This window comes from Geotrypetes seraphini, chromosome 3, assembly GCF_902459505.1.
Source record: "Geotrypetes seraphini chromosome 3, aGeoSer1.1, whole genome shotgun sequence".
NCBI classification, from domain to species: Eukaryota; Metazoa; Chordata; class Amphibia; order Gymnophiona; family Dermophiidae; genus Geotrypetes; species Geotrypetes seraphini.
Window position 1 is genome coordinate 398,929,599 of NC_047086.1, and position 18,020 is coordinate 398,947,618.

Consider the following 18,020-nt stretch of genomic DNA (forward strand, 5'->3'; position numbering starts at 1 on the left):
CACACAAGTGGAGAAAGCTTCGGCCAAGGCTAGACAAATGCTGGGTTGCATCCGAAGAAGTTTTGTCAGCCGAAAGCCTGAAGTCATAATGCCGTTGTACAGGTCCATGGTGAGACCTCATATGGAGTACTGTGTTCAGTTTTGGAGGCCACATTATCAAAAGGATGTGAAGAGAATGGAATCGGTTCAGCGAATGGCCACTAAGATGGTCTCAGGACTCAAGGATCTCCCATATGAAGAACATCTAAGCAGGCTGCAGTTATATTCTCTCGTGGAACGCAGAGAGAGGGGAGACATGATAGAGACGTTCAAATATCTTACAGGCCGTACCAAGGTGGAGGAAGATATCCTTTTTCCTACGGGTCCTACGGCAACAAGAGGGCATCCGCTCAAACTCAAGGGTGGAAGATTTCATGGTGACATCAGGAAGTACTTCTTCACCGAAAGGGTGGTTGATCATTGGAATGGCCTTCCACATCACGTAGTTGAGGTCAGCAACGTGCTCGACTTCAAGAAACGATGGGATAAACATGTGGGCTCACTTAAAGGAATTGCTTAGAGGGAGTGCTCTTTTGAGGTGAGTGTTCTTTTAAGGGGAGGGTTCTTTTGAGTGGGCAGACGTGTTGGTCCTTTATCAGCACCTCTACCATCTTTCTAGGTACCGAGATCAGACTCACAGGTCTGTAGTTTCCCGGATTGCCCCTCGAGACTTTCTTGAAGATCAGCGTAACATTTACCACTTTCCAGTCTTCCGGAATCCTTCCTGATTTGATTAGCAGATTGGCTATTAGTTGGAGAAGTTCAGCTATAGCCCCTTTTAGTTCCTTGATTACCATCATATGGATGCCATCTGGTCCCAGGGATTTATCATTTTTAAGCCTAAAAATCTGCCTGCATACCTCTTCAAGACTGACCATCAACCCTGTCAGTTTCCCGTCTTCGGTAAATACAGACGGAAAAAATGTGTTCAGTTTGTCAGCAATGGCTTTGTCCTCCTTTAGCACTCCCTTTATTTCATGGTCATCCAACGGCTCCACCACTTCCTTTGCGGGTCGTTTCCCTTTAATATATTGAAAGAACGGCTTGAAGTTTTTTGCCTCCTTGGCTAATTTTTCCTCATAGTCTCTTTTGGCCCCTCTTATCACCTTATGGCACTTGCTTTGATGTTTTTTGTGTTTTTTCCAGTTTTCATCCGTTTTTTACCTTTTCCATTCCTTAAACAAAGTCTTCTTGTCTCTGATTGCTTCCTTTACCACTACAGTGAGCCACGCCGGTTCCTTGTTGATATGCGGTATATATAGATTTTGTGCCTCGGTGACTGTGTCCTTAAAAAGGGACCATGCTTGCTCTAGCGTTTTTACAGTGCTTATTCTCTTCTTAATCTTCTTCCCCACCATAAGTCTCATCACTTCGTAATTCCCTTTTTGGAAGTTCAGTGCCTTGGCCGTCATTCTGGGTCGATGTTTTGCTCCTGTGTCCAGGTTGAGGGGGGTCATATTGTGATCACTGCTTCCCAGTGTCTCTTCTACTTCTACACCTTGCGCCGGTCCCCATAGTCCATTTAGAATTAAGTCCAGAATTGCATTTCTTCTCGTATTTTCCTTTGTAAGTTATTCCAGGAAGCAATCACCTACAGCATCCAGGAACTTGGTCTCCCTACTGCAGCCAAAAGTGCCTAGGTTCCAGTCTATCCCCGGATAATTGATGTCACCCATGATAATTGTGTTGCCTCCCAGATTATTACTACTATTAATTATTTCTATAGCACTACCAGACACACACAGCTCTGTACAGCGTCACAATGGGTAATAAAAGAGTCCCTGCTCAAAAGCGCTTACAATCTAAACAGGCAAGACAAACAAACAGGATATCATGGATTCAGTTAAGGGGAACGGTTAATCAGCTGGCTGGGTCGGAGGAAAGAGGAGTAGGGTTAAGGATTGAAAGCTATATTGGTGCTTGTATGATCTATTCTTATTTTTATTTTTAGAACTGCATGTGTGGTTTTGGCATCTCCAGTCCTTGTATTGCACAACATCCAAAGGTCTTCAGTTCCTATTTATCTTTAATACTTTGCAACAGTGACAGTTTTGGACCAGATTCAGCTAGTGTTTATACTAACTTAGCAGATTTGACCTTCTTACTTCCAGCCACCCCAGTATAACGAAGATGAGTGTTCCAAAGAAGAGCAAAATCTACCACTTTCTTGATGTATGGGAAATGGACTACTTCTTCATCATGGTGAAAGACAAGTGTTGTTGTCTAATTTGTAGCGTCCCAGTATCCTTGCCCAAAAAGGATCATCTGGAACATCATTATAAGGCTCTGCATAGCAATAAGTCTGATGCTGATTTTCCACCCAAAAGTGAAATTCATAAACTGAAGTTCAAAGAACTTAAATCGAAATTGGCTACTCAGCAACAATTGATGGCGAAGCCAAGGTCACATTCGGCAATGCAACCATGGCATCCTTCAAGGTCAGCAACCTGATCGCAAAGAAATGCAAACCTTTCACTGAAGGAGAATTTGTAAAAGATTGTTTTCTTGAAGCAGCTGGCAATCTTTTTGAGATTTAAAAATACGAAAGAGATCATAGCTGCTATTCAAGATGTACAATTGTTAAGAAACACCATCGTGCGGTGAAAAGAAAAGATGTGTGTAAACACAACTAAACAATTGTTGGAGGATGTTTCAAATTGTGTTGCTTTCTCACACCAACTGGATGAATCTACAGACATAAGAGACATAGCCCAGTTACTAGTCTTTATCCCGACGGCTTTTGAAGACTTCAGTGTTAAAGAAGAACTACCATATTTTTTGTTCCATAAGACGCACCTGACCATAAGATGCACCCTAAATTTAGAGGAGGAACACAAGAAAAAAACCATTCTGAACCAAATTCTCCCTGCCAGGCTCTGCACCCAACCCCACATTCATTGCCAGACTCTGCACCCTGTCCCCCCTTCCTGTCAGGCTCTGGATAGGTTCATGGGGGTCTGAAACTTCCCGATCTTTGGCTTTATAATGTGACAACACTTTTCCGCTTTATTCATGAGGGATGGACGGGCCACTTCAAATACTCACCTACAGGGTGAGTGGAGTTGTGGTGCTCCCCTCACTCACTGTTGTCTCTCTTTCAAGTACTGCCTTCTGCTGTTCCGGGGGTGGGATCTAAATTGGTCTACTTGCAACCGGTCCGTCTTTTTTGGAGATGGTGGAGGTGAAGGCAGGGGAAAACACCAGACGCCTCCCTTCTGTTACATCTGTTTGGCAATGTCAATTTTCCACCGGGGTGGCCCATTCATGGTTTTGGCAGTGGGAGCAGTGCAATAGTTTGGGCTTTTAAAGCGCTTCACTCTTTTTCCTTCCACTTTGAACTTTTAGTGTGTGGTTGCTCTTTCACTGATTTTGAGCATTCACACTTATAATTATATAAATTATTCAAGACATTAATGATGTATAGGGACTTATGTAGACCTGTGTCTGGTGCTAAGTCACTAATGAGTTCCTGCCCAGGGCAAGGTTAAAACGTATGGTGGACTGCCTATACTGATGTCTTTTTGCTATTGTTATTTTTTTTGAGCTCCCACACACTGATGTCTTTTTAGTGGGAGGCAAAAGCTAATGCCAATTGTCTTTTTGCTATTTGATAACCTTATTGGCATTTAATTTTGGGGTTTTTTTCATAGCCTAGTTCTTGCTTAAAAACATGTGGAAGAATCCAATTTTACAGACTCTACACCCATGTTAGATTCCCCTCTTAATGGAATGGAGTCCAGGTAACAGGGGAAAAAAACCCACCTCACAGGCTCTACACCCATGGTAGATTTCTTACTAATGCGAGTTGGCTCAGTGGATTTGATAGGAAATATGAAGTATAAATACTGCTGGAAATCAAAAACTTGAAATGGAACCCGTGTCATGACCAACTTTATTATTTTTTGTTTTATGGGCATAAAATAAAAATAAAAACCTTTCATAAGGACTGTGAGAATTAATAGGTCAGTTGATATTAGAGACCAATGTTAATGGTATAGTGAAGGCAAGCTCTGATTGATCTAGAAGAATTGGGCAAAGTTATGAGCAATTGCCAATGAATCAGTCTAAGGCCACTAGCACATTTTTCGCTATTCTGGTGGCTGCCCAGAAATAGAAGGTGTAGAAGGAGAATGTCTCCGATGTGAAGTTGGTTGTTTAGTAGATTTCCTTGAAGAAAAAGAAAGACTTATGGCCTCTTTTACAAAGCCATTCTAGCGGCCCCGCTGCACTAACAGTCCTGAAGCCCATAGAGATTTAAAGGGCTTCGGAGCTGTTGCTGCACAGCTTTATAAAAGAGGCCATTAGACTTTGTTTTATTTAAAGTATTCCAAGTCTGTTCATGTTGAGCCAAAAAACTCCTTCCCTAGGCATGGAAGATGAGCGGCTGGGATGTAATTTACAGGCTGAGATGGTATAATCTTATGATTTTTGCTGATGTATGTGATTTTTAAGATGTTCAAATCCTGAAATGTGTATGTGATACTGTGGGCCATATTGGATAAAGGCGAATTAGAAAAAAAAAAGTCTTAAATACAATCTATTTTGGAGATTGAAGTCAATATCATGGAGTCTGAGCCAAGCTAGGCGTCTAATAACTACTGACATAGTGAAAGCTCTGGAAGACACTTGAAAAGCATCAGAGAGTGATTTTGGAAGATCCGTCGCAGTCTGTGACAGATTATGAATAGTCCGCTAAAATTCCAGAAGATGCTCTGAAGAAATGTATTGCTCAAACTCGGTCAACCATCTTACATGTTGTTGGAGATACAAAGACATGTAGAAAGTGTAATTAAGGATTCTGTTCAATAGCATAGAGCTTTGATAAAGGTGACGTCTGAACATGTCCATAGTACAATGAGGCATGAATTCTGGTATTAAAATATTTTGTGACGGTCAATTCCAATAATAATGATGTGGAGCTTGTGGATTATCAAATGCTGGAGTAGGGAAAATTCTGTAAAGCAAATTCCATCTTCCATGGAGCAGCCTTGACAGATAAAGGCATCTCCCAATTTTTGAAAAGGATCTGTTTAAACATTTCATGCAATGGCAATTTGAAGAGTTCTTTGGAAGGTCCATAAAAGTTCAATAAATTTTGAAATTCAGCATTTAATGAAGCATCAGTCTCCACTGAAACAGACAAATCTTTGCACAACTGGTTAATGTAAACAACAAGGGAGAATTATTCAGGAGAGGATCTTCTTTTGGGAAGTGCTATACCAACAGATTCAGAAAAGGAAAAACCACACTCTTGAGTAAGACTTCAAATCAAAGAAAACTACTGGGGAAAAATATCTAGAAGAAGCCCTGCAATATTTTTGGTACCGGTCCGATGAAAAGGCAGAAGAGGATCAATGAACTTCCTGATGTCTCTTTAATGGAGGAGGTCGTTGGAAGGAGGAACTCCAATGTCTTGGTTTGGAACACCCCACAGAAGAAGAGGACTTACGGCCTGAAGTAGGAGCTTGAAGTCTCAAAGGAGTGTGTTGTTGAGAAGAAGTAGAACCATGACTGGAGGAAGATCAGCATTGAGAGATAGAACTATGACGCCTCATAGAAGAGTAGCATTTGCTCCAATGGATTGGTGGTATCAGTACCTTGATGCCTCACAATGGTATGTTCAGGTGGACCAGTACCAAGGGAGCAGATTGTACAATACGCATGCAGTGTGACTTAAAAACAGTGGCAATCTCCCTATGAAAAAACTAATCGAGCTTCTCCCATAAAGAGTGCAACAGTAGCAATGGCTCAACAGCAGGTACTGTCAATGCAGCAGGTTGGCTTGGTATGGGTGACCTAGCACAAGACGCACCCCGTATTGGAGAAACAACCTGCAGATCAGCAGAACGATGATGATGACTTTTAGCCTGCATCAAGAGATTCGATGCCATCGAGGCCTGTGTCGCTTGATGAGCAGTATGTACCAGTACTGAAGGCTCACCAGCCAGTACTATCGGTGCAGCAGGTTGTCTCAGAGATAGTGACCTCGATGAAGATGCACACCTAAGAGGAGAGACAACCTGTAGATCAACAGCGTTGATGTGTGGTCTGCATCAAGAGACTAAATGCTGTAGAGACCTGCAACGCTTGCTGGGAAGAGGATGTCTTGGTAAATGGCTTCTTTGATTCTCGGAGATTTCCTGATGTCGATGTAGGAGTTTTCAATGTTTTTCCGATGTCCACAGCGGAGCCAAAGAGCTTTTTCCTGTTTAATATGACGGGCTTTAATGGAGCGCTTTTGTAAGGTGGAAAACTTAATACAAGATTCAATTTGGTGATCAGGGCCCAAACACTTAAGACACCAATTATGAGGTTCAGTTATCGAAATAGGCCTCTGGCACCTGCAGCACTTTTTAAACCCCGTTGTAGGTTTCGACATGGGAAAAATCTTGTCAGCAAGATTAAACTCAATGGTGAACGAAAGCCCCACCAAAGGAAAGAACCTCAAGGTCGAAGCCTGAGGATGGACAAAAAGAAAACAAATATTTTTATTATTTATTTTTTTTACAGAAAGAAATTATTTATTTATTTTAAAAATTTATAAATCGCTTTAAATCAAAGCGGTGCACAAATAAACATACAAAATGAATAACATCCAACACATACAGCATAAAAATAATATCAACATGGCGGAATCATCTAGATGTCATTCCTACTAATTCTTTTTTTTTTTTTTTTTTAATCTTTATTCCTTTTTATTTCTTTCAACAAGTGTACAATATTATTACAATTAATTCACATAACTCACTTGACATTCTTAAACAATATTATTATACATGTTTTAATACCCCCCATCCACCTCCCATCCCTTCCCATATCAACAAAATATTTCATCCAAACTTATACATACTTGTACATCCCTCTTTCATAATACAATTAATCTTACATTAAATCTGTCCCTCCCCCCACCCTTTCTTCCTCAAACTCTTTATTCATTTTATTATACAAAGTAATGCACAACAATATATATCTCATCATAGTACATATATCCCCTTATATTTCATAACAACATATTTCCAATAAATTTACCCTCTTTCCTTTTCTATTCATACCTATATACCATGTTTCTTATATCCATTAATCAGTTGAAATATACCGCTAGCTAACTAAATTATCCTATCCCCCCCACCCTACCCCATTTCTATAAATTATCCACTAAGGAAAAAGAATAAATCTTAATCATTATAATAATCAATTAATGGCCTCCACACCTCTTGAAACCTTTTAAAATACCCCCTTTGTACTGCAAGAAATCTTTCCATCTTGTACATATGACAAACTGAGTTCCACCAGAAACTACAATTCAGTCTAGAACAGTCTTTCCAATTAGTTGTTATTTGCTGAATTCCCACACCAGTAAGAATCATCAATAATTTATTGTTTGCTGCAGATATTTGGCATTTGGCCCTCATACACATTCCAAAAACCACTGTGTCATAGGATAATGCCACATGACTCTCCATCAATATGTTGACTTGATCCCAGATTGATATCCAAAATGCCTGAATACATGGACAATAAAATAAAAGATGGTCTAAAGTTCCAACTTCAATTTTACAATGCCAGCATCTATTAGACTTAGAGCAATCTAATTTTTGTAATCTAGTAGGGGTCCAGAATGCTCTATGCAACAAAAAGAACCATGTTTGCCTAATAGATGCTGACATCGTACCTTTAATTCTCCAAGACCAAATACGTGGCCATTGAGATGCATTAATCTGATGCTTAATCTCAATGCTCCAAATATCTCTTAATCCATTTTTAGGCTTCTTATTCAAATAATTAGATATAATTTTATACCACTTTGCGGCCTGATGACCCAGAAAATCTGCCTGGAAACATAAGAATTCTAAGCTGTAATGATCATTTAAAGATTTCCATTCATGGAACCCCACCTGAATAGCCTGCTTCAATTGCAACCACTTAAAACTTTGTTTTTTATTCAGACCATATTTATGTTGCAATTGTGAAAATTCAAGCATCTTACCATTATCAATTACTTCCGTTAATGATCTTATACCTGCTTTAATCCAATCTTTCCAGACAACCTTAAACCCGCCTATTTGTATCTTGGAGTTTACCCAAATAGTCTGTTGTTTCGATTTTAAAATAGAATCAGTAGTTAATTTGTCTATAAACCTTAATGTTTTCCAAGTATCCATTAATACTCTATTGTCCTTACGTATTCTAGGCACCTTTATACCAAGCAAAAGATCAAGCCTAAGTGGAAAGATAAGTGATCTCTCCACCTTTAACCACTCTGGTAATTGTTCCAAAAGCTCTGGGAGGACCCAATACATACCTTGGCGCATGATATAGGCCTGATGATACCTATAAAAATTGGGAAAATTTACCCCACCCTCCTCAATTGGTCTTTGCAAAGACACTAAAGCCACTCTTGCAATTTTACCCAGCCAAATAAATTTAACAAGAATACTATTTAATTTTTTATAGAAAGACCCCTGAAAAAACACTGGTATCATTCCCAATTGATAGCAAACCACAGGCAAAATCATCATTTTAACAGTTTGAACTCTTCCCCACCAGGACAAATGTAAAGGATTCCATTGCTCACACATCTCTGTTACTTTTTGTAATAAAATTTTTTGATTTATTCTCATTGTCTCTTCGAGTGTTTTATTCAACCAAATACCTAAGTACTTTATTCCATCCTCTTTCCATATAAAAGGGAAAGAATCAAATATACCTTTTGTACAATGCACATTTAAAGGTAAAATCTCTGATTTAGTCCAATTTATTTTGTATCCTGAGAATTTTCCAAATGTATCTATTACCTTCAGTAGACATGGAATTGTTGTTTCCGGATTCCTCAAATGAAGCAAGATGTCATCTGCATAAGCAGATACTTTATATTCCACTCCAGCACATGGAATACCCTGTATGTCCTTTGCCTGTCGAATAGCTAATAATAAGGGTTCAAGAACTATATCAAAGAGCAAAGGAGATAATGGACAACCTTGTCTAACTCCCCTCTGCAACTTAAAAGCATCTGAAATATTATTATTTATATATAAGCGAGCAGTTGGGGAGCTATACAGTGTTTGAATCATTTGTATAAATCCGGATCCAATACCAAACCACTCCATAGCTTGATACATGAAATTCCATTCTACACGATCAAAAGCCTTTTCAGCATCTAGTGATACCGAAAAAGCCGGATCATTAATTTGTTTTGTTAAATAATACATCTGAAATGCCAGTCTAGTATTATTAGAAGAGTGTCTCTGAGCAACAAATCCAGTTTGATTCATTCCTATTATATGCGGAAGAGCTTTAGCCAATCTTAATGCTAAAATCTTAGCTAATAATTTACCATCTACATTTATTAAAGATATAGGCCTGTAATTTGACACCAATGTTGGATCTTTATTTGGCTTTGGCAAAACAATAGTTAAAGATTCTGCCATAGTGCCTGATATACAACCTTTATTCAGTTGATCCTGATATAATTTTAATAAATATGGTAATAGGGAAATTTGAAATTCTTTATAAAACTCTACTGTAAATCCATCTCCACCTGGAGTGGTCCCAACTCTAAGGGATTTCAATGCCATTTGTAACTCTTTTAATGATATAGGTTTATCTAAACTTCCTTTTATATGATCAGGAACCTTAGGACCTTCAATTAAACTCAAAAAATCCAACCCATCTTTCTCTTTATTTAAATAAGACTCCGAAGAATACAGTGACTTATAATATTTTAAAAATTGTTTTAATATATTTCCAATTTGAGAATGTGAATTGCCTAACTCATCTTTAATTATGTTTATTTTTTCCTTCCTTTTCTTTGCTTTTAAATAATTTGCCAATAATCTTCCAGCCTTATTTGCACTACCATAATATACCGCTTGTTGAGCAAAAATATCTTTCCTTACTAACCCAGAGGAAATTTCATTATATTCACATTTTTTTTTAACAATATTTGAAATGTCTCCTGTTCCCATTTATTAACCAATTTTAATTCCAAATTTTTAATTTCTTTTTCCAAATTTACATATTGCTTTCTTAGCTGTTTCTTTTTATATGCAGAATATGATATAATTTGTCCTCTCATAGTTGCTTTGAAAGCATCCCATAAAATTCCAATCGACATTTCCTCTAAATCATTAAGTAAAAAATATTCTTTAATTTTAGTCTGAAATTCTGTGCAAAATTTAGAATCAGCAAGCAATGCATTATCAAACCTCCATACCGGTTTAGAATTATCTTGATCTACTAAATTAACTTCTATCCACACACCACCATGATCAGATATTATTATTGGTTCTATGTCAGCTTTTACAACTTTCTGTACTATCTGATCTGAAACAAAAATATAATCAATTCTTGAAAATGATTGATGAACATGTGAACAAAATGTAAATTCCCGATCATTAAAATGAAGAATACGCCATATATCTTTTAAATTACATGATTGTATCAAATTATCTAACCCCATTGATTTCATAATTCTACTTGGTTTTTTATCCATTATTGGATCTATAACAGCATTGAAGTCCCCAGCCACCACTAAATTAGTAGTAGCCAGTGGTAAAATTAATTGTTGTAGAGACTTAAAGAATTCACTTTGATTCGAATTAGGGGCATATACATTTAACAACGCCATTGTATTATTGCCCATGCTCATGTCAACAAGTACCCACCTTCCTAGAGGATCTGCCTTAATCATATTAAACGTTGCTGGACATTTTTTATTTATCAATATTGCTACTCCTGCCTTCTTTTTTATCGCTGGTGCAAATAAACATTGTTTTATCCAATTATCTGACAGCTTCATAGACTCTATCCCAGACAAATGTGTCTCCTGCAGAAAACATATATCTATATTCTGTTGTTTGATATATGACATTACCTTTTTCCTTTTTACTGGGTGATTCAGGCCATTAACATTTAAAGAAAATATTTTGAAAGTCATTACACAAATAAAAATTTAATATCTAAGAATCTCCACTTCAATATCATATTATACTCCTTTTCCTTATATCCATACTGTAAATTATCTCGGTCCCCTTCCCCCCAACACCTCCCTATCTCTCTATCAACATATTTCCCCCAATTCACAAAATCTTTAATAAATACTATACCAACATCTCTTCCTCCCATTCCCCTCCCTACTCCCTCCCTTCCCCCCCCAATTAATAATGCAAACTTGGAAACGCTCATATATAATCAGGTGACAAAAAGCTCCCTTCAGGCTCTGCCATATACATCATTTATCACTCCTAATAAGCTACATTATATAATATAATATCTTTCAAATAATCTACTACGTTCAAATTTCCTTTTTTTTTTTATTTATTTATTTTTTTTCTTTCTTCCCCTCCTTCCCCTTTTTTTTTTTTTTTCCCCCCCTTATTCCACCTTTTTTCCTCCATTCCCTTTTCTTCTTCCACCCTCACTCCCCTCCCCACTTATCCTTAAATTATAAAACATCTATAAATTCAGAATCTTTCCCTCACATGCCCAACAAACTCATTTTCTTATACCAATATCTTTTAATATTAAATTGAATTTACTACAAATAAATAAATCAATATTATTGTATTCCTGTGAAAACAATTACATGTTAATAAATTATTCAATTTTCTAATTGCATACCCCCTTTAATTAATCTAAAATCACCTTCTTAACCTTAAACATTAAAGTGATATTAAAATATATCATTATATATCATAAATAAACAATTTCATCAATCTTCCGCTTTGTGTAGAAAAACTCTCCAAGCATATTCAGCTTCTCCCCATCTCTTCAATTCTTCATGTCTTTATATCAGCTGCTTGTTTTAACTAATTCATCACTATTATGCATCCATTTTTATCGTTCATTCCCTTTTTTTTTCATAAAATCCCTAAACAGTTTCAGTTCCTTTAATATATTATAGTCATATAAAAGTCTGAATAAATCCAACCACACTTTCCAGTTTCATTATATTTAAATTGTCATCTATGTTTCTACAGAGTCATTCATACACTGAAGAGTCAATCCAAAAGAAATCTGATGTTCTTTGCTTTACAGTCAATTCATAGTGAAATTATTCTTAAATCCTGTTCAGATACTGCTTTATCCTTTACATCTCATACTTTCCTTGATCTTTCTTTCACTTCTTTCAAGTCACTTCTTCTTCCAAACAACTTGCATTTTTTTATAATAAGTTTATATTCTCTTTAAAATTTAGGATTTATCTGCAATCAGGCTTCTGTCTCCTTCATATTTCCAAATTCTTTTCCTTTTTTAGCGCAGTTCAAGTAATCATCCAATACAATTCTTTTTCTGTTTAAACCACCTCTTTTCCTGTAAAGTGTCCTATGCACTTAAGGAAATCTCCATCATCTACCGCCCTTTCCTTAATCTTTGAAATCATGAGTGTTTCCATTAATATAAAGTGCTCTTTGACCTCAGCTAGACTATATTCAATTCTAAAGTGTCAAGAATGTTATAAAGCTGACATCAATATATTCCAGCACTTCAAAAAGAGTCTATAGCAGGATCCTATAAATTGCTGTTTATTGCCTGGAACATCAATATCAGATAAAGGGCTGGAAATGTTACTTAAAACTGCCCTAACTTCTGTAGGGAGCCTAATTTCAACAATTAGAGCCAGTCATTCTTAGTTTATATTTAACTTTTAATATCCACCTCAATCAGAGACATCAGAATGTTCATTCACATTAATATCCCTGAGATTCATAGCATGTGGAATGATGTCATCATAGAATCCTTGCATCCACATCCTTCCATTCAGTTCCATCAGCAATTCAAATCTGTTCCATTTTTAACTGTAACTCCCAAAGTCCAATTCTCCATAAAATATTCTATATCAGAAACCAATCAAAACAAATAAAAAATCAAATGAAGAGAGGAAAAAAAATAAAAAAACATCTCAGAATCAAAGTATTTCTTACTCCAATCCTTCTGTTAAATTCTAGTCTCAGTTTATGTATTCATAGGCTGTTCACATTGCTCTAAGAATTCTTTTAATTTCAAAGGATCATCAAAGTTTGAAGTTTTATTTGCAAAAGTGACCCTCATAATAGCTGGGTACATTAAACCGTACCTTGCTCCAATCGCTCTAAGCTGTGGTCTCAATTCAAGCAATTTTTTCCTTTTTTGAGCTGTTGCTTTTGCAAAATCTGGCACTATATATATTTTAGAATCCTGGCACTTCAAGGTCTTATTTTCTTTTGCCAGTCTTATAATTTCCTCCACATGCTGATAACGGAGCAGCTTACAAATTAAAGGACGCGGACCCTTTTGATTATCATATCTTTTAGTCGGGACCCTGTGCGCCCTCTCTATTTCCAGAGGAAATTTAACTGTCAGAGGTAGAATTTTTGGTAAAAATTGCTCAAGAAAGGCAATAGGATTATTTTTTTCTACCCCTTCCGGGATCCCAATCAGCCTTAAATTATTTCTTCTTTCGCGATTAGAAACATCCTCAAGATCCCTCTTTAATATTTCTATTTCTTTACAGTCTCTCTTGCAATGAGCTATTTCTTTTTCTGTTTTTTCCACTCTCTTATCTAATTGCTCCACTTTAACATCCACCACCTTCAAACTTAATTTAAGCCCTGCCAGCTCTTCTTTAACTTCCTGTATATTCTTTGCATTTTGTAAAACTATTTCCTTTATCTGCCGCAGTTCCTTAACAATGTCAATATCTTCTGCCTCATCCGTTGGCAATGGAACTTTAGAGGGGGCTATCGGCTCTATTTTTGATCTTTTATTACTTCCTCCTACTGAGTTAGCTTTTGTCAGCTTACCCGATGCCATTATGCTGTTGATCCTCGTCTTTTTAATGAATTTCAACTGTTTTTCTGTAGCTATATTTTATTTATTTGAGCCTTTTTCACAGAGCAGTTCAGTCACCCGACCATTCTCCTTCGTCTCCAAGCCACGCCCTCTTCCTACTAATTCTTACAAGATTCATACATTGACACAAACTTAGAATAGATAAACTATATAAACAAATGTTAGAAAATTCTAAAAAAAAGAAACACAAAGTGGGAAGGCAACGCCGAATGAACAGAGTCCAGTCAAAAAAAAAAAAGACTTCTTCACTCCTTGGAAAACGAAGAACTGAGGTACTGCGAGCCTCATTGGGCAGGAAGGCAGTCACACATACGCAGTGTGGGCAGTCATGAAGTTTCTTAAAACTTAAAGTGACAGTCTACTTTTCATACTGTCTGTACCGGGCTCCATGGATGACGTCATCCATATGTGAAAATATGTTGCCTGCTTGTCCTGTGATAAGAGATTTAAGACCTCTTTTATTAAGGCGTGCTAAGCGTTTTAGCGCGCATTTAGCACGCACTAAATCAATGTTTCTGCTAACTGCTAACGCGTCCGTAGGATATAACATGCACACATTAGTGTTTAGCATGTGTTTAGCACATGCTAATATTTACCATGCGCTAAAAAGAATAAAGCACCTTAGTAAAAGAGGGGGTTAATGTTGACAAATACCAAGTGATGCACATTAGGAAGAATAATCCAAATCATAGTTACTGGATGCTAGGATCCACCTTGGGGGTCAGCGCTCAAGAAAAAGATCTGGGTGTCATCGTGAACAATACACTGAAACTTTCTGCCCAATGTGCGGCGACAGCCAAAAAAGCAAACAAGATGGTAAGAATTATTAGAAAAGGGATGGTAAACAAGACTAAGAATGTTATAATGCTTATGTATTGCCCAATAGTGCAATGTCACCTTGAGTATTGCATTTAGTTCTGGTCTCCTTATCTCAAAAAAGATATAGCGGCACTAGAAAAGATTCAAAGAAGAACGACCAAGATGATAAAGTGGAGAACACTTCTCATATGAGGAAAGACTAAAGAGGTTAGGGCTCTTCAGCTTGGAAAAGAGACTGCTGAGGGGAGATATGATTGAAGTCTACAAAATCCTGAGTGGAGTAAACGGGTACAAGTGGATCAATTTTTTACTGCATCAGTATTTACAAAGACTAGGGGACACTAGATGAAGTTACAGAGTAATACTTTTAAAATTAATAGGAGGATATATTTTTCACTCAGAGAATAGTTAAGCTCTGGAATGTATTGCCAGAGGATATAGTAAGAGCAGTTAATGTAGTTGGTTTTAAAAAAATGTTTGGAGGAAAAGTCCATTGTCTGCGGTTGAGACAGACATGGGGGAAGCCACTGCTTGCCGCTCTGGATCGGTGTCTTTGCCAGGTACTTGTGACTTGGATTGACCTCCATGAAGACTGGATGCTGGGCTAGATAGACCATTGGTCTGACCCAGTAAAGCTATTCTTATGTTCTTATTAATCTGCTAATTAGCAGTATTTACTTTTTTGAAATGTTCAATTTATAGCCAGATAATGTAGAGTATTGATTAAACACTTTCAAAATGTATGGAATAGATTTATAATTGGTATACAGTAGTGCTGCCCGATTCATGATTCAAATTGATCTGAATCGATTCAAAACCAAAAAAAGAAATCGGCCTCCCGATTCACTGTTTGACCCTCCCCCCTCACCCCCTAAAGCAGGATCAGCAGCGCTGCCACTCCTGCTTTAGAGGGCAAGGGGGGGAGGGTCAGTCAGGAAGTGCTAAAGTGTCCAGCTTCCCCCTGGCCTCCCGCGCCTCCCTTTATCTGATTGTGGCAGAGAGCAGCCTGCAGAAAGGATCGCGGGTACTTAGCGATCCTTGCAGGTTGCCATAGGCCTCCGGAGCTGTCGTCCCTCTGCCGCGATCCTGCCTTTGACATTAGAGGAGGGGTGGGACCACAGCAGAAGGACAGCTCCTGAGGCCTTTGGCAACCTGTAAGGATCGCTAAAGTACCCGCGATCCTTTCTGCAGGTTGCAATCAGGTAAAGGGAGGCACGGGTATGAGAGGGGAACACATAGGCCTTCCAGGGGGGAACAGTCCTTCGGGGGGAGGTACAGTCCTTCGGGGGGGCAAGTCTTCAAGGGGGGTGCAGGCCTTCAGAGGTGGGGTGTAGGCCTTCAGGGGGGTGCAGGCCTTCAGGGGGGACAGACCTTCGGGGGGGAGGTGCAGTCCTTCAGGGGTGGGGTGTAGGCCTTCAGGGGGGACAGACCTTCGGGGGGGAGGTGCAGTCCTTCGCGGGGGACAGGCCTTCCGGGGGGTGCAAGCCTTCAGGGGTGGGGTATAGGCCTTCAGGGGGGTGCAGTCCTTCAGGGGGACAGACCTTCAGGGGAGGGGGTCCTGGTGCAGAAGTACACGGAGGAAGGGAGGGAAGGGGGTTTCAAAGATACGTGCATATGCTGTACTTTGGGGGGAAAGAATAATGGGTCTAAAAACAGGAGTGGGAGAGAGATGGTGGATAATGGGATTTAGGGAGGGAAGGAACAGAAAGGGAGAGAAGTTGGACACAAGGGATGGTGTGGAGGGGGGATAGAGATACTGGATAGGAGGGTAGTTGGGAACAGAAAGGGAGAGATGATGGACCCTGGGGTGGTGGGGAAGGAGGGAGAGATGCTGGATGAAAGGGTAGTTGAGAAAACATGGATCTGTGGATGGAGACGAAAAAAGGAAAGATGCCAGACCTCCAGGGGAGGGAAGGGAAATGGAAGGGGAGGACAGGACAGAGAAAGAAGATTGATGGTTAGCATGGAGAAAGAAGAAAAGAAGGAGACCCTGGCAAGCAAGTTATCAGAAGACAACCAGAGCCTGGGACCAAGATTTGAATATTGACCAGAAAACAAAAGGTAGAAAAAAATAATTTTATTTCTGTTTTGTGATTACAATATGTCAGATTTGAAAAGTGTATCCTGCCAGAGCTTTTATTAGACCGCAAATGTGAGCTAGGATTTAACAGAGAGAGGAAAAGTCTTTTTTGTTTATTTTGTTTACACCACAGCGCCAGTATAGTTAGGAGAAGGCAAAGTGGGTGAAAAGGCTATAAATAAACCCACCAGGATGTTTTATAAAAACACCCAATTGGGCAGGAAAATTGAATCGAATCGAAAAATCGATTCAATAGGCTGAATCGAATCGAAATTTTTTTTCCTGAGTCAGGCAGCACTAGTACACAGTAACACATTATCTGCATAAGCAAATAATTTGTATTCTCCTTGATTAATTTTAGTTCCAATAATATTAGTGTTAGATCTAATTGCAATTAATAGTGGTTCCAGAACAAGATTGAATAATAATAGCTACAGTGGGCATCCTTGCCATGTTCCTCTGGTAGGTTGAAAAGGCGCTGAGATGGTTGTTAATTCTCAGTCTTGTAGTAGGAGCCGTGTATAATACCTTAACCATTTTGATGAAGGCCTCATCAAATTGACTCTCTCTTCATTTTGATTATCTAAGACCCACAGCTCAGAGTGATTTGGGTCCTTTGTTCTTCAAATTGAAACAAGTGATCATCCATATAAAGATAAGGAGAATTAACTAAGGGCATTGTTGCAAAATTTTGAGGGATGCCAGATGCTCGTGATCCCTGATTTCCAGCTGTTTTCTTAAAAAAAAAACCAACAACATTATTATTTACTGAAATTTCACTATTACTTTAGCATTCACTTGAAAAGGAAATCAGAAACAATATTAGGAAATATTAATAATCCAATAAAACAGAATCAGTCCTCAGTAAAAAAAAAAAAAAAAAAGCACTCCTGTGAGACTGACTTTGCTTTAAGATAATCAACCACTGATTTTTTAATTATTTTAATCTAAGTGTTAAATTCAGAAATTTAAAAAAAAAAATCTTACTTCAATTGGGCCTAAAGTCATATCCATCTGTATTTCATTTTCACGTATTTTAGACAAAGCTTCCATAGCAAATCGTACATCATCCAAATCACGGATAGGTCGAGATAATTTGTTTAAATATTCATTCATAAATCCTATCATATCTGTAAGTTTCTTCTTATAACTTTCATTCAAGTACTGGCAGAGTAGTAACTTCCATGCTTTGGCTTCAATAGTTAAAGCCAATTTCATAGGTCCTGGATTTAAAAAAAATGTTACAATATTT

General features: G+C 38.1%; 1 protein-coding gene across 1 annotated transcript in view; it reads right to left on the reverse strand.

Annotated features, from left to right (window-relative positions):
- DNAH8 (dynein axonemal heavy chain 8) overlaps positions 1–18,020 on the reverse strand; it is a 1,666,792-nt gene that overhangs the window by 742,922 nt on the left and 905,850 nt on the right. Inside the window, 1 exon segment of the mRNA XM_033937418.1 lies at positions 17,756–17,991. Coding sequence (XP_033793309.1) covers positions 17,756–17,991 — 236 coding nt within the window.